At 49.5% G+C, this 24,906-nt stretch overlaps 1 protein-coding gene across 1 annotated transcript; it reads left to right on the top strand.

The window, feature by feature from the left end:
* The first annotated feature begins 47 nt into the window (after nucleotides 1-47).
* PACSIN3 (protein kinase C and casein kinase substrate in neurons 3) lies at nucleotides 48-18,670 on the top strand. Its single transcript, XM_084288122.1, has 11 exons — nucleotides 48-188; nucleotides 9,840-9,914; nucleotides 11,146-11,246; nucleotides 11,665-11,821; nucleotides 12,317-12,552; nucleotides 12,906-13,061; nucleotides 13,597-13,772; nucleotides 14,538-14,658; nucleotides 15,231-15,367; nucleotides 16,601-16,761; nucleotides 18,356-18,670. The coding sequence occupies exons 3-11, from the start codon at nucleotides 11,193-11,195 to the stop codon at nucleotides 18,469-18,471; spliced, it is 1,314 nt and encodes a 437-aa protein (XP_084144248.1). The 5' UTR covers nucleotides 48-188; nucleotides 9,840-9,914; nucleotides 11,146-11,192; the 3' UTR covers nucleotides 18,472-18,670.
* The last annotated feature ends 6,236 nt before the right edge of the window (nucleotides 18,671-24,906 follow it).

Below are 24,906 nucleotides of genomic sequence, written 5' to 3'. Positions count from 1 at the left end.
AGCAGGCGGCCCCCCCACCCCCGGCCGGCCCCAAGCTGCGGGCCGGGCCCGCCCCGCCGGGAGCAGCTGGAGGCGGAGCGGGAGCCCCCGCGTCCCGTCCCGCGGCTGAAATAGGGGCAGGGCCCGGCCCGCTCCCAGCCCAGGTGGCCGCTGCCCTCCGAGCCGAGCCCGGCCGAGCCGCCTGCGAGGTAAGCGGCGGGGTCACCCCTGCTATAGGGCGGCTTTCGGCCCCGTTCTCCGGGGGGAGCCGGGGGTCCCGGCGGCTCCTGCCCGCGGTGGGCAGCGCGGCTGCGAGGGAAAAGTTTCCTCGGGGAGAGGGGGCGGCGCTGAGACCCCCGGGAGGGGCCGGGGTTGTTCCCCGGGAGGTGTTAGCGGGGTCTGGGCACCCCCCGGCTGGGCTCCGCCGCCCCGTGCCCCTCGCAGCACGGTCTCCAGCCTGACCTTCAGCGGGCGCCCCCGTTCCGCCCCCCCCCGGGGCCGGCGCCTCAGCGGGCTCAGGGCCCCTTTGTGGCGCCTCCGGCAGCGCTGAGGGGCGAAGCGGCTCCCTCGAGGGCTGGGGGCAGCCCTGTGGCTCCTAGGGGGTCTGGCCGTTGTCCCCTTGCTGTGAGCAGGGTGGTCCCGGCTGTCTCATGCTCCCCCCTCAGCCCTGGGGTTGGTGTCGGGGGACTGGGGGGGCTGTGGTGGCTGTGCCCGGCTTTGGGGCAGGACGCTGGGGTTACCGTGTCCTCTCCAGCCCGGGGCAGGCGAAAGCTGCTCAACATGGAGGTATTAGTGGGCCTCACCGCCTGGCGCTCGCTCTGCGGGTTGTCACCGCTCGTAGGAGGAGGGCTCTGCCATCTCCACCGAGCGATCAATAAGTGAAGTTAGCCTGGCCCCAACGTGTTAACCAGTTTCACCGCTTTTTGTGCCAACTCTGTGTGCTTCACTTGCTTCAGTTCTTCAAGCCCTGAGCTGTCCCTAGGTGTGGGGGTGAGGACGAGGTGAGCCGACCACCTCTGGTGGTGTGGTCTGGCCTTCTCATCCACCCTGCACCCAGTGGGCACTCCCTGCCTCTTGCGGTGGGAGATCAGCCTCCCTCCCCTTCAAATCCACCACTGATCTGATTTGCACGAAGGTATTTGTGGTACGGCAGTAATCGATGGCCATGTGTAGCCCTAGCAGAGCCTCCCGCTCCACCCTGGGATTCAGATGTCGCCCAGAAGCTGCTAAAGCCTCACGGCGATCCAAGCAATGCTCAGTGCGTAATGGGCGCAGAATGCACGACTGCAGCGTGTGGGCTAAAATGACAGGGGCTGGCCGGTCCCAGCTCCAGGTGTGAGCTGGTCCCTGGGTGGAGTCACAACGGAGCTGCTCCCTGCGCATTGCATAACCGAGCACATTCCTTTTCGGGAGGGATTCACCTTTCTGTGAAGTGCACAGCATGCTCCGTGTGAGACAGAGCGTGTTCTGCTTTGGCAATGCTTTGTGTTATTAATAGTGCCTCGCAAGAAGTTCCCTAAAATGTTTACTAGATCGTACTTCCAGTTGCAGCTTGGAACAGAAGGAGCGCCTGAGCTGGGCTAGCTGCGTGCCGCCTTCCCTGTGCTGTGCCCACTGTATTGTATTGTTGCATTGTTTTCTGAGCTCTTTTTTTCCTGACCTGTGAGTTTGTGCTTCTCTGGCTTGCCTGCACTTGTTCTATTAAGGCCTGTCTTCCTTCTTGGGTTGTAAAGGGTGGCAACTTCACCGTGTTGGTAGGTGTAAGTGCTCATCTGGAACTCCACTATCAAACTTCAGTGAGTAAGGGCTGTGTGTGAGCTGGCTGTACCAAAATGCTGCAGGTCCTTGGCAGGCCGCATGTAACCAAATCACAAAAGCCTGACTACCTCATGGACCCAAAATCAGTTCTTTACAGGACAGTGATGCTTTTAATCATTCTAGGTCATTATGGATTACAAAAGAACTAGCCTGACTTTTTGGGGCCTTCCATGGATGAATATGAGCTTACAACCCATCACCACCCCTAAAAATTTATATGTACGCATATGCACATACAAAGGTTCATCAGTGCAGTCAGGTATATCTGTAATGCAACTAATCTTAGAAGATGACTGTAAAACAGAAACAGATGAGGCCCCATACTAGGGGCAAGATCGGCTCCTGTTAAAAATGTTGTATCCCAGAGTGGCAAATACTATATATTCTTTATTTTGGCAACTTTGAGGGCTGGAGATTATTCAGTTGTTGTTGTTTAAACTGTTTGGTTCATGTGATGGCTGGCATCCAGGGATTGAATTGGAGACCTCAAAAGTATCTGCCTATAGCCTGAGTGGAAAAAACTATGCTCTTGATTAGAAAGCAGTAATAAACTGCCTCTTTTTTTTTTTTTTTTTTTTTCCATCAGCTGATCAGTAATATGTGAAGTTAGGCTGCTCATGAGAGTTCATGGGGAAATTTCTAAACAATGGGAGAGCTGTTTAAGCCCTTTGAGGCACTCTTATCTTCCTAAAACAGGCTTTCTGATCGGGCAAGCTATTTTATCATACTGACATAGCACGATGGGTGTAGATGGTGCTGTATGACAGGGAGCTGTGTCAGAGAGATTAAAAAAAAGCCTTAGTCTTAATCTAAAGGCTGTAATGGGTGAGACAGAAAACAGTGAGTAGTGTATCTGGAGGGTTTTGTGGAGAATTTGGGCTTCTTCTATTTGAAGAGTAACAGGAGAGCTTTGCATCCTTGGAGCAGTTTGGAAGATGTTCAAGAGGTAGCTTAGCTACCTTGTGGCACAGTGAACACTAATTTAACATCCAAATGCCTTCTGACCATCTGGGCACACATTTTTCCAGCAGAAAGTGTAATGTGAATGCAAAGAGCCTGATGTGCCCTCTGCTGTAATCACCCAGCTTTGTTTCAGTGACTCGTACAAGAGTTTCATGTCCCTTCCAGCTGAAATGTGGGCTGAAGCTGGGTAATGCTGTGAAGCAACGTGTGTGACTGGCATCCTAATCATATTTCTGCCTTCAGTGGTGTCTCCTGGCTGTGAATGGCACAATGGGAAGGAGCCTTTCAGACTTGAGACAGTTGGAATTTGTGTGTTCAGTCTAGTGGTTGTCAGTGGGCATTGTAGTTTGCTCAAGAGGCATGTGAGGGATCTCCATGGTACCAGGGGCCTGGATCCAGAGGCATTAGGCTGGGGGGGGATTTTATGCTCTCCTAGCTGACGATTGCAGAAGGACTGTTCATTGTGACCTGTGGGTAGGCTTTTTTGCAGGCTAGGGGGGTTAGAATTGCTGCAGACAACACGGCTGACAGTAAGTCTTTTGCCCCATTCATGCTACGAGCTTGCCCAAGCTGTGTCTCATCTGTTTGTGGGAAGATGTGGTTCTCCTAGGCTGTTGGGGATCTGGTCAATCTTTTCAGTCACTGTAGATGACCATCTGTTGGCAGGAACTTCCTCCTCTGCCTCAGTACCTTGCTGCTGAGCCAAACCTCTCCTGTTCCTGTGCCTGCTGAGCTGCATGGGCTGCAGCACTGCAGTATAGGAGTGTGAGGTGGGCTTCTTACACGGCCCTGACAACAAGGGCAAGAAACCTTCCTGGAGGACCTGGAGACAATGAGCATGTTTCACGTCTTAGATAATTCTAGATGCTTGTTTTTGCTTCTTGGTATACTTAATCAGCCCTTTCTTGTACCAGCACTGCTCACCCCATTGCCTGGAAACCTCTGTGAAAGCCTGGTGTTGACACCAGCAGGCTCCTACCCCAATACAACCAACAGCAAAAACAGTTTTTTGAGCTGTGGGATAGGAGCTGCTTCTAGAAGCCACGAGGGAGGAAACAATGCCCTCTGGATTGCTCTGTGCTTTGATTTTAAAAAAGGTCCTGCTGTTCTTCCCTCACGTGTCTGTTTGGGTCCTGAGGATTAGAAACTGAGATCTGTGCTTTGGCCAATGGGCTGAGGAAGCAAATGACATTCCAGTGATGCTCAGCAGTTGAAATTTCTTCTGTGATATGTGCCCTTTGGACTGAGTAACACATTCCTGTGTAGCCTCTTGGAGTTTTGTTGATAACACCTGGAATACGAAGTATATTGACTTTAATAGACGTGTTCTTCAGCTTGATATTCAAAAATGTATTTGAAGAGGGCTGAAGAGACAATACCAAAAATGAGGATTCTGTGCAGGTAAACTGAAAGTAGACAGAAGCTGCTGCAAGACATAGTGTATGTGACCTCCAGGATGTGAGGTATGAATAATCACAGTGCAGGACAGTTCCTGATGGCTGCCCTTTTCAACCTCCTTATCTGTGCAATCTCCAGGAAATATGTCAAAAAGACATAGGGTACCTTTACAAATAAACTCTCTACAAAGCAATGGAATCTGCTAACTGCTGCTTGGACCAGGAGATGCTATGAAGGGAATCCAAATTACTGAGTGTTCTCTACACTCCACAGAGCAAACGTTCTTTCTGGGACCAGGCGTGTAAAAAACGCTCCAGTTGTGTAAAATAACTTTGTCTAACCTCTTGCCTGTAGTCCTGCCACTTCATGTGGTACTGAAGGCTGCCTTATGATTGCATCTTTGTGTTTAAGTGTTCCTGTGAGGAAGCAACTGAGGGAACCTATCTCTGGTGACAAAAGCTGCTAAAGAGCTTTGCTGTCATCTAAGTGCGGGAACTGGCCACAACACAAAACAGAAGCAACGTGTGTGATGCTTTACCTCTTGCTTCCCCTTTACTGCAAGGGATGTTCTAGCACTCAGTCTGATCTCATTCAGCTTTCCTTGCAAGAAGTTGCTGTCCACGGAGGTGATGGAGCCCCCGTCCTTGGAGGTATTCAAGAGACACATGGATGTGCTACATAGGGGCATGGTTTAGTGGTGGACTTGGTAGTGTTAGTAATGGTTGGACTTGATTAGGGGTCTTTTCCAACCTAAGTAATTCTGATTCTGTCTAATAAAAGCTGATTTACTGTTAACTAAGTAAAACCAGAAGTCTGAGAGATAAAGAGGAAGAAATAGACTACCTTGAATTCATTGTGCCTATGTTTGCTGTGTACTTTGTCTACATGATGAATATTTGCCAAGTCCATCTCCCATTGCCCCCTTCCTTTAGAAGACAGTTCAGTGAAACTGCATGTTGGTAAAATGGAGCCAAGGGCTTCTTTGCATACAGAGGTATGCAGAACTGCAGCTGGGTTAAAGTGCTCCTTCCCAATGGAAGGGGCAGAGGAGCCTGGTTGGAGGCACTGCTGCACTACACCACACAGTGGTCAGGGAGCTGCCAGAGGCTTGGTGCTAGAGCGGTGCGAAGTGGCCTGCGGCTCTTCTGAAGGCTGTTGGATCACAGCCGGCTCCCTTAAGGCCCCTTAATGCATTCAGGTAAACTTGATCCCTGCTCTGGGGGTTACAAGGTGACTCAATCACAGGAGAATATTCCATTGATAGAAATGAACTGCTTTTTGCTGAGGTTGGGGAAAAAGCAAACAGCAGCACCACCCCGTTATTTCTTTTCTTTACTCTGGGCTGGATGAAGACGGGGCCTTCTGTTTGGATCACTGCTTTGCTCAAAGACTGGCTGGAAGTGGGCACACTGAAAGTGGGCCTGCTGTTGCAATCTCCTTTAATACTGGAGATCTTCGTCCTATTGGAAAGGAAAACAAAATTTTTCTTGGTGAAACAGTTTCTGCCTGGTACAGCTATGTTGGTCAGGAATCTTAACCTTTAGATCAGCAGTGACGTGTTGGCAGAAGCCTATCCTGTAGCCTTGGCCTCTGCAAACTGGACAGGGAATAGCTAAAAAATATGGAAAGTATTTTGTCTGAACACTTTTTTTTTTTTTTTAAAAAAAAAAGAAAAGAAAACTACTTGGGGTTACGGCATGGCGAGATGTCTGCAGGATATTAGCTTGGCCTGAATCTGGAGGAGACCAATATAAGGAAGCTGTGGCCTGAAACTAGAGAGAGCGCTGAAGCAACACGTAGACTCAGGAGGTCAGCACCTTAAGCGGAGGAGGATCTTGTCTGTATTTTTGTACTTTGGTATAACCATTGAGAATTTTGCTGGGGGACAGCCACACAGTCTCTGGAGAATCATTGTCTTGGAGACGAGCTGCTGCTAGAGGCTTGCACATAGCTGAAGTGACCTTTGTGTGCAGTTACTGCTCTGCCTGATGTCTCTGACCTCTCCCTGGCTGGAGAAAGAGAAAGATCTCTAAACTGTACTAGGCAGCCCTGGCAGGCTTCAGGGAGCAGCTGAGGAACACGGGTTTGTAGGCCCTTTCCCAGGCAGGTGACTCTAGCAAGGGTGTGACCACAGCAACAGGGTAAGCATCTCAGGGGATGTTTTGCTGGTCAGGAGTCATTTCAGGTACTGGTAGATGTCCACCTGTAACCATCCTGTGTAATGGCAGTGGAGAGCATCTTAGTGCATCGTTCAATTCAGAGCTGTTGGATGCCCACATGTAGAGATGAGGCTGGAGAGGAAACCCTGTCCCATGCTTTGTTTCACTCTTCCCATCAGGGACCTTCCCAGCACTGCTGTACCAGTACCAAGCCCATTTATTGTGCTGCTGGGGGTCTGTGGTCCTTCCTGGTGTCAGCTCTAGCTCCTTTCTGACAACAAACTACCAAAAAAAGGTGTTCTTGTGTCAGCTACTGTGGAAGGGGAGGGTGGACTGTTGTCCTTTGTCTTCAGGTTGTTCAGATGGAAATGTTTATCTGCAGCCTACACCAGAAGCGCCCTGGAGTGAAAACAAAACCTCTCCCACTGCCTGCTGTACAGGAAAAGTGACTCTTCGGGAATCAAACGGGCTGGTTGCAGAGATGGCATGCTGCTGCTTTGAGGTGTTACTGTCCTGAGGTGGAAGTTAGTAGCCTGCTCCTGATTGAAACTCTTGGTTAGCTTGTCTTGAACACCCCTACAGGAACTGGTCCATAATAAAAGTCCATCAGCAAAGCCCAGTTAGTTGATAAATATAATTGAACATTTTCCTTCATCTGCCTGGATCCAGTGCTTGCAGTTGTACTCAGGCAAGGTAGAAAAGGGACTCTGCTGGGCAGGAGGCTTTGCCTGGCGCTGTGTATGAGCTCTGTTTCTGTGGAAGAACTCCTGCAGGCCTGTATGCACCAGCACTTTGGGCGTTTGTAGAGCTCAGAGGCTGGTTCTTGGCAAACCTAGGGAAACAATTGCTCACAGGGAGTCTCAGGAGGTGGTCAAGCAATGCACAGAAGCGATGCCTTGGGCGTTTGGAGTCTGGAAGCACTGGAGTGCAGTGTAGAGGGAAGAGGATTTTTGTGGCTTGTGTGCCTTAGGGAGAAGTTTCTGAAGTCAAGGGTGCTTATTACTATCTGGCCTTGAAGCTTTAATTGTGGATCAGGACCCTGTTGTACTCGTGTTGTGTAAACACGAAGCAAAAAGGCCTGCTGAGTGGTGTGGTGCCAGATGCACACGAAAGTGAGGGTTTTAGCCTGACCTCCTGGTCTGAGGGTGGGGAGTTGTGGTGTGAGATATGACAGACCGGAGCAGGGGTGAGATGGATGTGGTTAAAGGCTGAAACAGCTCTGCTGGGACAAGTGCTCTGGCGGTTCTCCTAGTGGAGCTCAGCACCAGTGAATCGGTCCTGAGCCACTCTGCCCTTCTGCAGCTGAAGGCCAAGAGCTCTTTTTGGATAACTTACTGTGTTGGTCAAAATAAGAGCAGATATTTGGGGGATGGAGGGGAATACTTTTTTTTTTAAAACACTATTAGCAGCAAGGCTTGTGTCTGCATAAATCTCATTTGTATGGTTTATTGTGTCTACTTGTCTCTGCTGGTTGTGTCTACAGTGCTCTCATCTGTAATTGTGCAGAGAAGTGACTGGAGGTGTGGGTGCTCTCCCTGCTCCCTGGGGGAGTTCCTCATGCAGGAGCTGCACTGAGGTCTCATTCACTCAACTGTAAGAAATGGACGAGGGAAGCAGGAGGGGAAAGAAACATTCCTCTGCTCTGCAAACTTAACGTTGGTCCCCTCTTAGCAGAGGCGGCAGTGGCATCAGAAAGTCTTGGTGTTGATCCACACAGGTGCAGCTCATCCTGTACGGGCTCTGCCAACCTTCCTGAATGACACGGTGGCTCCTGCTCCATCAGGACGCAGGGTAGCACTGTCACCTCCCCACCTTGCTGTAGAGCAGCCTTTGGCACATGTAACACTCATCTGTTTGCTTTTCCCGGCAAACTCGCGTTTTCCCTGGTCTCAAGCTCTTGGCAGCTCCCAAAACATACGATGTCTGGGGAATAACCAGGCGTGAGGGGGTGGAGTGGCAATCTACTTGCTCCTCTTGGGCTGAGGGTGACAGCAGCAGCTGTTCTTCAGCCCCCGTGTGCGCTGCTAAGTACCATCCCCGTGTCTGCACGCAGATCCAATTTGATCTGCTGACTGACATGGGCTCATGGAGTATGTAAAGTCCAGAAAAAGCCTGGCAGAAAAGGGTCCTCCTTGTTCTTTGACCTTTTTGCTTCTACCAGGACCCTTTTATCTAGACTTCTATGAAGTCTATACAACTGCTATTGAAATAACCTATTCTGCTGGCTGCTACTTGGGCCATGAAGATTAACCTGTAGGAACGTTAAACTACTTTTTTTATTTTTTTATTTGACCACCCAGCTCCTGTGGTGGTGGTCTCAGTAGAGCTTTGAGCTGTGGGGTGCTTTGCCATTTGTTATTGATGCAGAAAACTCCCGTGTGTTCAGATGCAGACTGGAGAAGTTAATGGAAGGGAAATTCATGGGGTGTTCCTGAATTCCGAGGTGCCACGTTCAGCTCAGGAAGTTCCTGTCAACAAATGGTTAGAGGCTTGGAAAGTACGCAGGGAAGCATCGTGTATGCTTGCTCTGTTCTCCAAGCAAGGAAAAAATAGCTGCTTTTGGCCACTGGCTGTGAAGCGTATGCGGTGACAAGGACCCTTAGTCTGATCCAGCGCAGCTACTATTATGTTTCAGAGCCTGCTAATCTTAGTGATAGTAAATCCAGTTACTTGCGTTTGTAACTCCCAAGAAATTTGAGCTGTGCCTCTTGATTTTATTGTGGAAATAATGGGTTTGGGTTCCTCCTTTCTTTACCGACTGACCAGGCAAACAAGCTCGCTGTGACACACAAGCTTTCCGCATTTACCCCTGAATTCTAGCACGCTGGAGTCAGTCTGAATCGGAAACCAGAGATGGAAGGCATGGGTGTGATTCAGGGCTTCCCGATAAAGAAGTGGGGATGGGGGCAGTGTGGGAGGGAAGGGTGGAAAAAGTGATACAACCTTAATGGGTGACATCTAATTGAGCTGTGTCTCTATGAGGAGAAGCTTGGTTTTAAATGTAGAACTGAGTCCTTTGTCCCCTTTTCATCTTTAGGGAAAAGGGATGGGAAGAAGCCCGTGTCTGTCCTCCCCTTCTTTTCTTGAAGCCTGCCATGTCTACGTGTGAGGCACTGGGCTTTCCCACCAGCCGCTGTGCAGTGCGGGGGCTCAGGCCCCACCGCCCCGTGCCTGGGGTGTGCTTATTTTAGGCCTTGCTGGCGTTGGGCTGTTCCCTTTGCTCAGCTGTTGTGATGCTGCCACCTTTCCCGCACAGTGCTGTCATGCCGCCCCAAATAGTTTCTATTTTAACTTTCTCTGGGGCTAGGTCTTGTGACACAAGGATTTGGCATCTCTCCTACGTGCTGGAACGTGGCATCTTCGGAGGCACGGTGGCTGCAGCTGCTATATCAGGGTGCCCCTCCTAGTAGCTGGCAGAAGGGGGACACCCCTATCCCTGCCCTGGGGTTGGGATGTGTCAGAAGAGGCAGCATCCCTGCGAGGAAGCAGCACTTTCTAACTGCCTCTCTCTCTCTTCTCCAGTCTGTTGTAAGGAGTCTGAAGAGCTCGGGACGTACTTGCCAGCTCCCTGCTGCTCCCCTGTCGTCTCCCTCTCAGGTACGTGGTTACTGGGGGCGATGCTGAGCTGTGTGCCCTGGAAGCATGCCAGATGGCTTTGCAGCCTGCTAAGGGAGGATGGGGACAGCTGGTGGCATGAGTGGAGGTGTTCTTCAGGCTTCTGAGCTTGTACACCTGAGCATCACGTTGCGTTTAACAGCTGGGTTGTGTGACTGGAAGTCCGCACTTCCAGCCTTCTGGGGAAACCCAGAGGAGCGGCATCAATGTGCTTCTGACAGTCAACAGCACGTGAGACTGGGCAAACAGAGCCCAATTGTTTCTGGAAGAAACGGAGGAAATTCCTGCAGTCTGTGTTGGGGTGCTGGTGAGGTGGCTCGCACCGCAGCTGCCACGCTGAGGAGGATTTGCAGGAGGTGGGAGACAGGCACTCCTGACCTGATCTCCATTTCTGCTGTGTGTTCTGTGGGCTGGCAGAACCAGCAGATACCTCCCCGGGGTGTGAGGGAAGCTTTTTATAACTAGGAATGTGCAAGAGGAGAAGTGGCAGCAAAGGACATCTATGCTGCGTTAACCCAGGCTTGCCCAGAGGGGAGCGGGTTTGTGCAGGAGCAACTGGCGTGGGCCTCTTCCCATTCCTCATTCCTGCACAAAAGCATCCTTGGGCCTCTCCCCAGTGATTTCAGAGTCACACCACATCAGGAGCAAAGCAGCAGCGCAGGCTTGTATAGGGGATGGGCCAAAGTCCTGAGACAGAGGTTGAGAAGCACCTTTCACCTTCTAGCCTAGATTTTGAGCCTACTGAGGTGACAGACTCGAGTGTTTTTAGGGAAGCCGTGTGGCTGGGTAACCAGCGTGCATGCTGCGGTGCCATGTGCCTCTGCGTGTTCCTGTAGCTCTGCTCAAGCCCAGCTCAGGTGGTGGGCAGCTTATTGGGCTCCTCCCCACTCACAACATGCCTGACTGCTCAGCCTCGTTTTCTCCAGCCAGTTGTTGTAATCCTGACTCACACCGGGAAACCGGCGTCATCTTTGATGGAGGACTCGAAGTGATTCAAGTTTTCAAATAGCTGTAGCTACTTCAGCTTCTGTAGCTTTTGCTGCCTTCCCGAGGGCCTCGGTTAAGAAAGGGATCTCTGCAGGGGTGGCTGGTGCTGCTGAGAAGTGTTGGATTCACTGCTGTCTCTAGGATCTGTTCAGCCGAAGTTTGAGATCGACACCTACAAGGAGGTTTGGCCAGTGCTGTGTTAGAAATCCCTTTTCTCTCTCCTCAGCTTAACTGAAATCTGCAAAAATTCCTTGCTGCAAGAAAACGAGGGCGATGTCATCAGAAGATGATGCTGGCGGGGAGGCTCCTGGGGGCAGTTTCTGGGAGGTAAGGAGGATAATTGGGGTGTGAGGGAGGTAGGAAGGAATGTCTTACCTCCCACCCATGGAATTAAAGGGTTGAGTTTCAGGTTCACGGGTGACATGGTGCTCTTGGGGAGTGGAAGGGAGAGGCTGTGGGGTGGTTCGGTAACGTGTTGTCTTACTGCAAGGAGGAGTAACCCTTTCCTCCACTGATGCTGTGGAATGAGACTTCCTTGTTCAGCTGACACTGCTCAGAGCTGTGAGAGGCAAAGAGCATCCTGGCGTCCTCCCTCCATTGCTCTGCCTGGCCCACCAGAGGGTCTGAGCCCAGCTGCAGGTTCCAGGAGGGTCTGCGCTCCCTCCCAGTGCACTGCTCAACCTCCTCCTGCCTGTGCTGAAGGAGTGTGAAGGTGCTGTATAAATAACAATGTGTGAAATTTCAGGCTGGAAACTACAGGCGGACAGTGAAGCGTGTGGATGATGGCTACCGGCTCTGCAATGACTTGATCTCCTGCTTCCAGGAGCGAGCCAAGATAGAGAAGAACTACGCCCAGCAGCTAACAGAGTGGTCCCGTAAGTGGAGGACCAATGTGGAGAAAGGTAAAGTTGGCAGGCTGGGCTATGAGCAGGGTGCAGTAATTGCACTGTATTCCTGGAGTGCTCTGTTGTACTGAGGTGAGGCCGTTTCCTTGGGGGGGACGGGACAGGCTGCTCTTCTCCAGAAAGAGGGGTGTGAATTTCTTGGGCATTGTTTTTTTGTATGTATATTTGATTTACTTTTAGAAGTCTTCCTCTTCCTCTGCATTGTCAGGTGTTTGGTTACAAAAATATTTTTAGTGTTGCAAGTCCTTGGCCAGTCCAAAGCTTAAATCAAGCTGCAGATCACCCATCTTAAATGCCTGCCTTAGCCAGCTGTGACAGCCAGTCTGGGTGCTGCCTTTTGGGACTGCGTGGAGACCAGTCAGTGCTGACTTATGTGATGGAGCAGAGCTGTGCAAGTGACTCCAAAGTGACAGATGAATGTAGGAGGAGGAAAATGAGTGTTTTTTCTTGTGGGCAGGAGGTGAAGAGCCCCTCTGGTGCTTGTTCCTGCAGGTCCACAGTATGGTACTCTGGAGAAGGCCTGGCATGCTTTCCTGACAGCTGCAGACAGACTTAGTGAAATCCACTTAGATGTCCGGAACCACCTGGCTGGCGAAGATTCAGATAAGATCAAGGCCTGGCAGAAGGAGGCCTACCACAAGCAGATGATTGGGGGCTTCAAGGAGACAAAGGAGGCAGAGGATGGGTTCCGTAAGGCCCAGAAGCCCTGGGTGAAGAAGATGAAAGACGTAAGCAAAGTGTGAATGGCGAAGGAGGGGTGAGGGTGGTCCAGGTGGGTGCCACTAGCCACAGTAGGGAGTGCCACAGAGGGAGGGATGGCTAGCTGGCCTCTTGGTCTCGGTGGTCTTGTAGCTTCCTTTCTGTGTAAGAAAAGTTTAGGAACAGGCTTGGTGTTCCTACATGGCAGGTTAGCACTACGAGATCATCTGGAGATACCTGTTCCCATGGTTGGCTAAACACCAGATCAGCATTTCTGTTTGTCCTCAAACAATTGCTGCTGACTGTAACAAAGTGTTAATGTGCTCTCTCTGAAGAACAGAAGATCTCTGTCAGAATCACCTTGTCTGCATCACTCCTACAGGTAGAGACCTCAAAGAAAAACTACCACGCAGCCCGGAAGGAGGAGAAAACAGCCCATACAAGGGAGAACCATGCCAAGGCAGACTCCTCGGTCTCCCAGGAGCAGCTGCGCAAGTTGCAGGAGCGTGTAGAGAAGTGCACTCAGGAGGCTGAGAAGGTGAGCACTGAATGGACAGGCATCACAAGGATGCGAATTCCAAGGAGAAGGCACTGGCTGCATTGTCACTCAGTGAAATTGCTCCTGCTGGAGGCTGTAAGGAGGTGTGAGATTGCATTGTTTTGAAGCTTTAGTGAGTTAAACTGAGGCTTTAGGAACAAAGGCTGAGTGAGGGGTCTATCCTTGGTGTTGAGTAGAACTTAATTTATAAATATCTTTTAAAAAAAGTAGGGGGCTGGTTGCAGGGGGAGGGAGCTGCAGAGCTGAAGACTTGGTTACCAAATGTGGGTGGCTTACTTGCTGACAGGAGTGAGTGTGGAAGGACCTCTATGGAGGAGGGTGGTAAGGAAGGAAGAACTTCTAAGATACTAGGAGAGCAATGGATTTGGATACCAGCTGTGGGACTTGATCTGTTTTCTGTGCTGTGTGTTCAGCAGTGCAGGGGGGAAAAAACTTCCCTCCTGAGCAGGGGGAGTGTCAGTGGTTTGACATCAAAGCAATATATCACCCCTGTTCCCCTCCTGCGTTGATACAGTGCAAGGATCAATACGAGAAGATGCTGGAAGAGCTGAACCGCTACAATCCCCGCTACATGGAGGACATGGAGCAAGTGTTTGAGGGCTGTCAAGAAGCAGAGCGCAAGCGATTGTGCTTCTTTAAGGAGATGTTCCTGAATCTGCACCAGCATCTCAACCTCTCCACCAGTGAAAGGTACCAGCCCTGACACAGAAGGGAGGCTCTCTACCCTGGGGTGTCCTGGGCACTGAAAAGGGGTCTAATTCTGGTGTTGGTGAAAGGGAGCTGCATCAGGCACGTTTCACTCCTTCCCCTTCTGATTGAGAATGGGCATTCGGTCTCTTTTTTGACTGACCAGTGCAGGAGGATCCCCACAGAGGATTCTTTCTGCCTCTGAACCCTTTGTCTTCCAGTACTGACCCATGGGTGTGTCTCTGTTCTGTGAAGTGCCTCAGTGTTGTGTGTAATCCCAGTCTGCAGAAGGCAATGGAGCCACATTCCTGTATGTGTAGTAAATACACCTGTCTTGTCCTGAGTAGAGACATCTTCAGAGAAAGATGATCATGAGCCCATGAGTTGCCCTGAAATAGTGGTTACACAGGGAGGTAGACCCTTCTGGGCTCCTATATGTTGAGGTGGAGGTAACAAATCTGAGCCACTTCCTTATTTGTGTGCAGGAATGTGCCAGGCTCTTTCAATACTCAGTTGAGCTATGCTGGGAAGTGGCAGATGTTAGCTACTACCACACCAAACAGCTTGTCCTGCTTGCCACAGTAACACTTCTACAATGGTGGCCCTATTTTTCTTGAGTTGAGCGTGCATTGCACCCTCCTAGCACCCTTAATTTTGTGGGGTTTGATATGCTATGTAACTGTGCGTGAGGTTACGCTCTTTGACTTGGGCTTTGGGGAGCCACTGAGGGACTTGGTTACTGATGGTTCTGTTTGTTCTTGGTCGTAGCTTTCAAGCATTGTATCGAGATCTCTACCAAGTCATCATGGCTGCAGACAACCAGGAAGACCTGAAGTGGTGGCGCAACACTCATGGGCCAGGCATGGCAATGAATTGGCCGCAGTTTGAGGTGACAACACATTCTGGAGTGTATTACTATTATTTTTTCACTATCTAGCTGCTTTCCTGAAATTGGTGGATTACTAGCCTTGTGTTGGAAAGACATGCATCAGACATACTTCTTTCCTTTCCAAGAGTTTCTGAGAGCGGGCATCTGGTTCTCTTAGGCTAAACCATGCTGGTGTCTCTGGCCTTGAAGTGAGGCTCTTTGCTCAGCAGACTCATGATATTAGGATCTTTGGAGACTTGTGGGGTTGCAGCCCCTCCACTTCCTTAAAGGAATGTGTGCAACCTTGCTGAACTGCATCTACTCTGCCTTCCAGTTGCAACAGCAGGGAAACTGAACTGGTGCTCAGGGACCTGGGATAAGCTCCTATTGTCACTTTTCCCACAGGCCCTCTTGTTGCACCTCAGGATTCAAGAGGAGTGAGCCTGCTCTGTCTGCAAGGCCACTTGGCTGATCAGCCACAATTGAAGCATGACTTGTGTTACTACTCTTCCTTCTGTACTGTCCATTAGAAAAGATGCCCGGAGCTCTCACATCTTCATGGCTTGATGGTGTTATTACTTCTTCCTGAACAGGAATGGTCCCTGGAAACACAGCGGCCGATCACCAAGAAGGAGAAGAGCGGTAAGATGGCCGACGATGTCACGCTGACCAGCATTTTGCCTGCACGGGATGGTGTTCTTTCACAGACCCCTCTGCAGACGAGGCGAGGGTAAGGACTGAAACCTGGGATACATCCTGTTAGGAAAAGTACAGCCCTGTCCAGGGTAATTAATGAGTTGGGTTGACAGGACTGATCTGAACTTCTTGTCTCTTCTATTTCTAGCCCCATGGCCTTGCCAAGGACAAGGTAGAATAAGGCTGTTAGGGGAGCTCTTTTTGGTCTCCTATATAGCATTCTCCTAGATACCATCTCACTAGGGGCCTTCTAGTGATGAGATCTGGCCCCGTTCAGACCAGTGCTGTGCAAGATTGTGGCAGGTGTTTCCACACCTTCTCTTCCACCCAGACAAGGTGAAGAGAGTTGGGAACTGGCGACCTTGTGAGCTAACTGTACTGTTTCCTAAGTGAAGGCATTAGTGTTTGTTTTTTTTCCCTTGGCATGGTGCTGAGTGCTGCCTGACAAGTCTGGGTACAGCTGCTTCCCTTGCCAGGAAGCAAGCAGGAGAATAGGGAGATCTAATAGGATATAGGGATATATAATAGGGAGAATAGGGTGTCCTGCAGTGCTGTCACCATCCTGCCTTAAATGGGGAACCCTGGCATAAGTGAACTGGGTGGGAAAGAAGGGGAACATAGGGGTGTCTCGAGGCCATTACTGTATTTCAGTCTATTGGATTCAGGGGCCCTATTTGCCACTCCACAGGTCTTCCTATCAAGAGGAGCAGAACAGCTTCTATGACAGCCTGAGGGCACCCACATTTGTGAAGTTAGTATGGAACGTAGCCTCTTCGGGGGTTTCTGGGTTCCAGGTGCCTGTCCTCTGCTGTTCCTCCCCTCTGCTCTTGCTTCTCACTCAGAAAATGGCATTCCAGCCACATCTGTTTGGGATGGGAGACCTGTTTTTTTCCCTGTCTGTCCTGTTCTTGGCTGGAATAACTCTGGACACAGCTGGGCTCTCCATTTTAGGACTGACTGACCTTCCCTGAGTGAGATGGTCTGCTGGAGTAGGATGAGGTCATGAAAAGTATGCATGCGTGGAAACGCTGAGAATGAGTTACCCTCCTAGCCCTCAGGGCTCTAATGCTGGGATGCTTTCAACCAAATCTAGTATCTCCTGGTGTCCTGCTGTCCCATTCACCCTGACTTGGCTTTTGGGTCTCTTGCACTTCGTTCTATGGCATAGAAGCCTTTGAGGGGTCAGAGAGGTGTGTGATTCAGGAGGAGGTGGGTGAGAGATGACCCTAACTACCATCTTGTCTCCTCTCTGCTTCCGCATGTACAGTGGGGGAAAGGAAGACATTTCGGAGTGGTCAGATGAGGACACTCCAAAGAAGTGCCTGGATGCCAACGGGCATGAGGAGGACTTAAAGGTACCAGGTGTACGGGTACGAGCACTGTATGATTACACAGGACAGGAGGCTGATGAGCTGAGCTTTAAAGCAGGTACAGAAGCACTAACCTCTCACTAACTTTTTGCTATCCTCACTTGAGCCAAGTGAATGATTGAAACACTTTAAGAACTGGATGTCCACTTGAAAACTGACAACTATTCTTCTTTCCCTGGCCTGACCCACTGCCAACTGCTGAGGCAGATGATACACCAGGCGGTTCAACCTGTTGTAGATCAAAAGACAGTGAGGCCACACAGTCTGCTTGGATCTTGGTTACAGTGTAGGGAAAGCAGCAGACCCAAGTGGGTGAAATGAATCCTACCTGCTGTCTCCTTAAGCATTTATTCTTTATTAAATGTTTTTCCCTTGTCACTGATATAGGTTACTCTTCTCTGAAGTACAAGAAAGGTGACCACCTATATTGATTGTCCTTTGAAGTAACCAGAAGGTAGATACTCTGGGAAGAAAGCCCGTTTGACTGCCATGCACTACTGAAGGCAGAGTTCAGCTGGCAGAAACAGCTATGCAAACTGTGGGTATCTTGAGAATGGATGCCCTGGCTCCCAGCAGAGAGGATTGAGTGAGGGAGAATGTTCAAGCAAATAAACCCCTCCCCTTCTTTCTTCTGTCACTTAAACTTATAAGCTTAGTTTGAATGTGCCATCTTCTCCAAATTCAAGAGGACATCTGGATCTTGAGTGTCTCTAATCTTGCTTTTTTATGTGGTGTCTGCTATAGAAATACACCCCTCTTTAAAAGGCACTGTCTTTCAGTAGCAAGGACTTGTGCCTGAGGCCAGTATCTGTGCTGTGGTGTAACCATTCTAACAAACTTCCTAGTGTTAACTTGTTGCTGTTGAATACCAGTGCTCTGGATCTTGACTCTTTGGGGTCTTGACTCTTTGCAATTTCTTTCTAGCCAGCTGATAAACAGAGGCATGACTGGTTATCTTCAGCCATCCCTTTTCTGAATCTGCTCTGACAAGCAAGGACCAGTAGGGCTCAAGCCTAACAGCAGATGACTTTCTTTCCCAGTCTCTGCCAGTGTGGGATGTGCTTACTGATGCAGTAGACCTCCCCCTCTGGCAGATGTATGACTTTCTACTGACAGAAGGGGACCTCTCTGCCCTTTTCTGTAGTAGATACGGGGAGGTTAAAAGCCTTTCCTGGTCATAGTCTGGGAAAGGAGTTAATTCCATGCCTTTCTGGCCAAGCCAGACAGTTCATCATGGAATAGTTGTTTGGGGTATTTCCAGACAGAGCTTAGCTGCTTTTTACATTTCCTTCCTACCTGCTCCAGTGGAACTTTCTTTTAATAAATAAAAAAAAAAAAGGATCCCTGAGCATTCTGAGCCTTTTGGCTTATAGGCATTTTCCTCTGGGGAAAAGAAGGTTGGGTAGAAATATTGGGAACAACTTTCTGATGTTGAAGAGCAGAAGTTCCTTTGCCTTAGGGGATGGTACTGACCACAGCTACTGAAGAGGTCAGTAACTCTGGATTGAATTAAACTGCAGTATGATACTGAGTGGGATAAGGGGAAAAAGTGTGGGGATTCAGGCCAACTTTTTTCAATTCAGAAAAAACAAATGCTATTCTACCTTCCCCCTTTCCCAAGGCTGCTTCCTAATAACTGTTTTTGCTTGTAGGTGAAGAATTAATGAAGATTAGTGAGGAAGATGAGCAGGGCTGGTGCAAGGGCCGACTTCTCACTGGCCAGGTTGGACTCTATCCTGCTAACTATGTTGAGAAGGTTGGATCATGATTGCTACCACCCTGTCAGTGTCTCAGCCATGCCAGCATCTCCTGCAGAGGTCACTGGGTCACTGCTGGCTCCACTCCACCTTTGCAGTATATCCAACACCTTCTGGACTCTGAGGGCATGTATTCCATGTAACTAATGCTTCATTTTAAATGCCTAGACCTGTAGGGATTTTCTAATAAATAAACAAGGATGAGTAAGACTTTTCTGACTGTGAGCACTATAGGAATGTAAAAGTGCAGAAGAGAACAGATCCTCCTGACTTGCACTTGGTGAAGGGAGATACATGACATGTCCAACTCCTCACAACAGACAAAGACTTCCTGGGCTTCAACATGTGCATCCATAGCATGGGGGTGTCTGCCCTGCCCCCAGGCTTCCTGTTCAAGGAACTCTGGATGTGCAGGGCTCTAGGGAACTTGTAGCATTGCTTCCTCTTTTTTTGCTTAGCTGAGCTGAGGCAGAAATCTGTTTATCCTCTCAAATCTTTCAGAAATCTTCAGTGTCCTTTACCTCAGGCCTGGTGACTCCTGTGGTAAGGCAGCTGATAAAAAGGTGTAACTTCAAAAGCCTGGATTTCCCCTCCCACTGTCCTCCAGTTTATTGGGATAACACCAGAAATGCATGATAACACAACTTAGGGACAGGAGAAAGGCTTCTATCTTGCACTGTGTAGCTGTTCATGCTGGCAAGGTGGAACAGGAATGTCTGGTAGCATACTGGGACTAGCTTTTTTCTGGTCCTGAATCTGTTTCAGGTGTACATATGCCCAGTTAAGGGAAGACCTCTCCAATCTCTGTCCTGCCTTTCTGCCCTTCAAAGCCTCTGAGGCTGTTGAGACAAAGTAAGGTCCAGATTTTAGTGCTTTGTGTATTCATACATGAGCATTTGTCACAGGTATATGGCTGATAGACATGTTCCAATACAGAATAAGCCCAAAAGCTTAAAGGAAAGCAGAAAGAAAAGTAAACATTTATGGTATAAAACTCAAAAGACTAAAAACTAGCTACTTACTGCGTTTGTTTGAAGCTGTTGCTGAGATGCAGTGTGAGCTCGTAGGAGCTTTCTGCAGTGAACTTGTGGGTTAGTACCTCAGGAATTTGGTTCACTCAGACTCCCAAAAAAAAAAAAAAGCCTTTGCCACTCACTCCCACTGGTGCTAGCTGCTGCAGAGCTGTTTGGGAAAGGGATGATACAAAGAAGGAAGTTTTGAATTCAGAGGTGAGCACTTGGGATTAAGTGACTGCAGAATGTTAGCAGATAGTGAAGCAAAAAGGATGTTTAACAAGTGTGGACTCAAGGAGGTGGGGATGGACAGATTCAACCATTAACCTAGGGGAAATTAAAAAGTGTCACAAAGCGTGTTGCCTGACTGCCAACGAGAGCAGAAATGAACTGTTTACAGCACCTTGGATGGGGTGAAATATAGTCTGGCATGGGCAACGATCCACAACTCTAGAGATGTCGTATAGGCATTTTGATTCAAAGATCTAGGCTCTCCTTTCAGTACCATGTCCCAGGTAAAATATCAGCTGTGTTAGGCAGTAATAGCCAGTTGCTGACCTCCCCAGCTGAAAATTTTTTTGCTGTCTGCGTTGTTCTAATATACATGAAAGTAAAGAACGTGTGCCAGGCCTGAGATAAGAGATAAAGAGTGAAGGATTAAAAACCTGCTTTGTGTTAAATACAGAAATTTACCTTGTTAGCTTGAATGGTTTCAAGGACTAAGATTAGCCTTTCAACTAGGGTCAAAACAAAGATCTAAGAGGGAATTAGGAAGGACAAGAAGCTTGACTTCAATTCTTCCCCCAAAGTTCTGATCAGGTTATAATTAGGGGTGGAGGTAGGTGTGGCCAGAACCTGCTGTGAGAACAGAAATGGCCAGTGGACAGGACCCCTGGTTACAGTACAAACAACCTGAAATTCCACAGGACAAAGTCTGAACAGACTTGTTTGTCCTAGGAAAACACCGTGACCTGATCACAGGGGGCTGCTTGAAGGTTTCCAGAAATAGTGACGTGCCACACTTTATGTGAACATGTCCTCTAAAGAATGTTTGCACATCAGGAATTCTTGCCAAAAGCTGAAGTAAGAGACAGGGGAAAATGCATCAAGAATAAAGAATTGCTCAGCTGGAATTTACCTCATAAATTTTGGTATGGATACCCAAAACCAAATGGAGTAGTAAAAAGAGAGCCTGTGTAATAAACCCCTCCCTGGAGGGGTGGTGGTGGTGGGGAACATCTAATGGTCTTAAATTAATGTAATATTTGCCTGGAGACTTACTCACTGCTATGGAAAGCTAAGGTTTCTTTTTAACCGCAAGGGCTCTAGTTGAAACTTGTTATCCATACCATGCCAAAGGTTCTGCGAGAACAGAGAGCTAGTTGCACATGTGACCTCATAGCTGTGCCTCACCTTCAGGTCAGCAAAGCCTCTTCTTCCCACAGAGCTTCTGTAAAAACACACAGATGTGCCTCTGTGGCTGATGGACGACAGAATGAAAACATTATCTAGTTGTTTTTTTTTAATAAAGCCATTCCTTGTGAACAGCTTTGTATGTCTGTGGTTGGCGGATAATTAATTTAGTTCTGACATCTTTCTGGGAAAGTATTTCTAAAGCATCATGCAAAGCTTGGCTTTTATGATGATGATGAATTTTTCTAGGAAGAGGAAGTTAAGGATTCTCCATGGCAGATCCCACCCATTTCCCCAAAGCAGAAGCTGAGCTTGCTTAACCCGTTAATAACATTTCTGCCCCGTGGGCAGAATCTGGGTATTGGACCCTGTAGAGCCCCCAGGCCAGCTGTGCTGTGCGGTGGCAGCTGAGGGTTGTGGTTAGCATCTGACTCTTGGTGGCATTCCCACAGCCCTGTGTGGAGCCTGGGGCCGTTGGTGCTTCAGTTTGCTTTCCATTTCCACTTCCCCATTCCCTGTGTTGTTGTGGCTGGTTTGCTTGGCACAAAGCACCGAAGCAGGTGTGAGTGGATGTCAGTCCTGCACTGGGACCCCTCAGAGCTGTTAAAACCCATTCTGGATGCCCTGGATTCTTCTGGATGCCCTTTGCTCCTGCCCTGCTTGCAGACCGAGCCTGTGGCTGCAGCCGTGGGGTGCTCAGCTCTGCTATTTCAGGTGCGTTCTTCTTGACTGAAGTTCAGGCTGTGCACAAACTGCACAACTGGGGCTGCTTCAGTCACATTTCTAGATCTGCTAGCATTTTGCTCATGGGCAACAGTCTGCAAAAATCCCCTCTGTTTGTGAGGAAAGCTGGTACTGGAGGTAACATGGGCCTGCACCCCACTCAGAGCGTTGGGTAATTGCTCCTAGGGTAACTGCACAGAGGCTGGCTGCAGGGACGCCCTGTGCTGGTCATGGGGCTGAACCTGAGACAAGGCCAGGGCCACAAACTCCAGCTTTACCTATGGAAATAAGGTTGGGAAATACCCATTTAAAACAATAACAAATAAAAAAAAAAAAACTGCAACCAAGTGTTGCACTGCCACTTATTTCCAGGCTGCAAGGAGCTGGAAGGCTCAGGGGCTACATGGGAGTGAATCTGTTCATCAGCCTACCTAAGAAGAGCAAACATGAATATGAGAGAGTGTTTCTGGACAAGATTAATAAATTCTTGCTGAAAGGAAAGTGGGGGTGAGGGTAGGGAAGGGGGTAGCTCTAAAAGACTGGCTGTTTGTTTTTTTTTTTTCCTAGGGATATCTTGACTCAGTGGCATGGCTGCAGTGAACTTTTCAAAACCAAGCTTTAGGCCCAGTCACCTTCTCAGTTGCTTTGAACACATCCATCTTACTGACTGTCTCACCCTGCTTTCCCTTGTCTAGTAACCCTCCTTGTGCAGGTTCATGGTTTGCTGTCAGTCCCGCAGTTTGATGTAATTACAGTTGTACCTTTCTCCAGAAGCAGCATAGTGGGTCAGCACTTCTCCAGTAGGTGCAGAGGCCCATAATCTCTCTTCTTCAGTCTCAGCGCTTTCACTGGCTCCGGCTATTTATAGGTCCTGTGATCCCTTCCTCCCCGTGTTTCCCTTCTATCCTATCAGCTGGAAATCTTCCAGGTCCTGTATTCTTCCCCTTTGACTTCCTGAGTCTATTGTTCCTGCTTTCAGCAGGAGGCTGACACTGGAAGCGTCGCTGTCCCCAGCTGTGATTGTGCTAGCCCTTTCTCTCAAATCCTGCTCAGGGCCACACAGGTGCCACACAGTTCCTAAGGAAAGCTGCATCCACAGCCCAGTGTGTGTTTGCATCCTCTCTACACATTGTGGCCACCCGCAGAGCCGAAACACTGCTACCTACTCACTCTCCACCCAAATCCCATTTCACAATGGTGCTTATATTCTGTGGGAATTGTGTATTTTCAAAACTTTTATAGTAAAGCAACAGCTTTTTGATTTTTCCTTGTTTACAGTTTTTTTTAGCATTGCCTGCCTTGGGTCACTGTCTTCTACTCTAGGCATGCTTCCCACTCTTGTGGGGCCTGCAGGCAACTAGTCCCTGTACTGGAGGGATTCAGTTTAGGACACTGGTGAGTGAGGTGATCTGCAGGGAACATGGAGATTACATGCCCGCTGGAAGAGTCAGAAAGGTCACATATAATAGGACAGCCCTTCCAGCTCCGTCCTCAAGCAAATCAGTGGCTGTGCTGTGGACCGCCCCTGAAAGGAGGCAGTGGCCAAGCAACTCAGAAACTCCAGAAGAGGCTCATTGTTCTGGGGTGAAAAAGGAGGCGTTTCCCCCACTGGAGTACCACCACCTTCCCCCTTCTCCACCTCCCTTCTTCCCCCACCCCCAGGTCACTTGGTTTTTCAGTTTATTTAATTCCAGCATTAAAGTGCTTCAGGAAAGATGCTCAAAACCACAGAAAGCACTAGCTCTTAACTCCCACGTGGTCTGTCCCAGGCCTGCAGGCTGGCAGCTAAGCTAGTCCTGACAGCCCAAGACCAACACAAGCAATAATTCTCAAAGACGGTACCTTTTCTTCAAGGAGTTGGACTTGTTGTGACTTCAGGGTCTGCGAACAAAACCAATTCCTTTGATGGCTGCTGCCTGGGCCTCGAGTTGTCTGAGAGGACAGCCAAGGCTTTCGGCCTTGTGCTGCCACTGCTGTTCCTGAAGTTTCAGCTGCTGCAGGTGTTGAAGACTGGTGAGCCACTCAGAAAATCAAGTAATAGCCTCACGCCCTGCAAACTGAGGCAAAGCCAGGTTGGCTGTGAAATAAAGGTCTCTGCTGTGCTCCTGCTGACCAGCTGTGGAGCACCATTCCCCTGGAGCTGCCACTCTGGCCAGGCTGACATCCCCCTGCCTGCAAACAGCCTGGGGATCCCTCTCCTGCTGCAGAGCACTCCGGTGAGACACGCAGTGCCAGCACATGGCCTTGCTGCTCACCTGGAAGGTCCCAGAGCCTGCAGCGTGCAGTGGACAAAGGTGTGCAGGTAGCAGGGACACTGGTGTCCCCGGGTTCCTGCTGCCACACGCAGGAAGACTTCTGCAGCCACTGACGCATCGTCTGCACTGTAAACCCCAGCTCCAAAGTCAGTCATTGTGTGCCACACGTCATAACGGAGCTGCCTCTCCAGCAACATTGCTCCAAAGAGCAGCAAACAACATCAGAAATCTGTCGTCTGCATGCAGCCTGCCTGCTGAGGCACTGAAGGCTGAGCTCAGGGCTGGTATCGGAGCTGGAGACACCTGCAATGGAGAACACAGGAAGCTGAAGGAGAAAGATTTCATGAAACCATGGCCTAGGAAGAACTTGAGCAATGAGGAAGTGGCTACAAACCCTAAAGGCCACCTGCTCCTGTGTGATCTGAGGGGTAACAGTCTCCCAAAGTGCTCTCCTTCCCTGCGGCAGGCTGCTTTGGTTTTCTGTCAGAGGCTGATGGATTCCCACCCCTCTTGGGTTCAGAGAACATGTTCCTCTCTCACTCCCTCTGGGAGTCTTTTTTGGCCTTTGCTCTATCCAAGGTTTCACAATTAGGTACTGAGATCTGCTGGTGTGCAGTTTTCTGTTCCCTAAAGAAGTTCTATTCCCCTTCATCCCAGCTGTGCCTCTTTCCTGCTTGCCCACGAGGATGTCTGCCAGTCACCCAGATGCAAGCTGCTGCCTGCTTTCCCTGGTTCCCAGCCTTTCTGCTTCAGGCTCATCACTGAACACGACCTCATTTACCAGATGAAACGCTGTGTGACACAAGGCACACTCCAGGCCCTGCGCTGCTCTGTGGCTCTCCACTGCTCCTTACAAGCTTCCCCCTTTCCTGCAGCTTAGTACAGCACTGGGCACAGCAAACCTTGCCTCTTCTATTTATTAACCACTTCCCAGGGCTGAACATGTCTTTTATCAACCTCTGACTAATGGCTAAGTTTATCAACTGCCCTCTGGGAGAGGGATGCAGCAACTGTGCCCTGGCTTGCTGTGGGGTCTGGTTGA

Source organism: Netta rufina, assembly GCF_964035555.1.
Source record: "Netta rufina genome assembly, chromosome: 5".
Taxonomy (NCBI): Eukaryota; Metazoa; Chordata; class Aves; order Anseriformes; family Anatidae; genus Netta; species Netta rufina.
This window is presented reverse-complemented; position numbering and strand designations above follow the sequence as displayed.

What these genes read in the sequence shown, in the direction of transcription:
- PACSIN3 (XM_084288122.1), top strand. Translation starts at nt 11,193, where the DNA reads ATGTCATCAGAAGATGATGCTGGCGGGGAGGCTCCTGGGGGCAGTTTC. An exon ending in GGGTGAAGAAGATGAAAGAC is followed by an intron (nt 12,553 to 12,905) that starts GTAAGCAAAGTG and finishes TCACTCCTACAG; the next exon opens with GTAGAGACCTCAAAGAAAAA. An exon ending in AACCTCTCCACCAGTGAAAG is followed by an intron (nt 13,773 to 14,537) that starts GTACCAGCCCTG and finishes TCTTGGTCGTAG; the next exon opens with CTTTCAAGCATTGTATCGAG.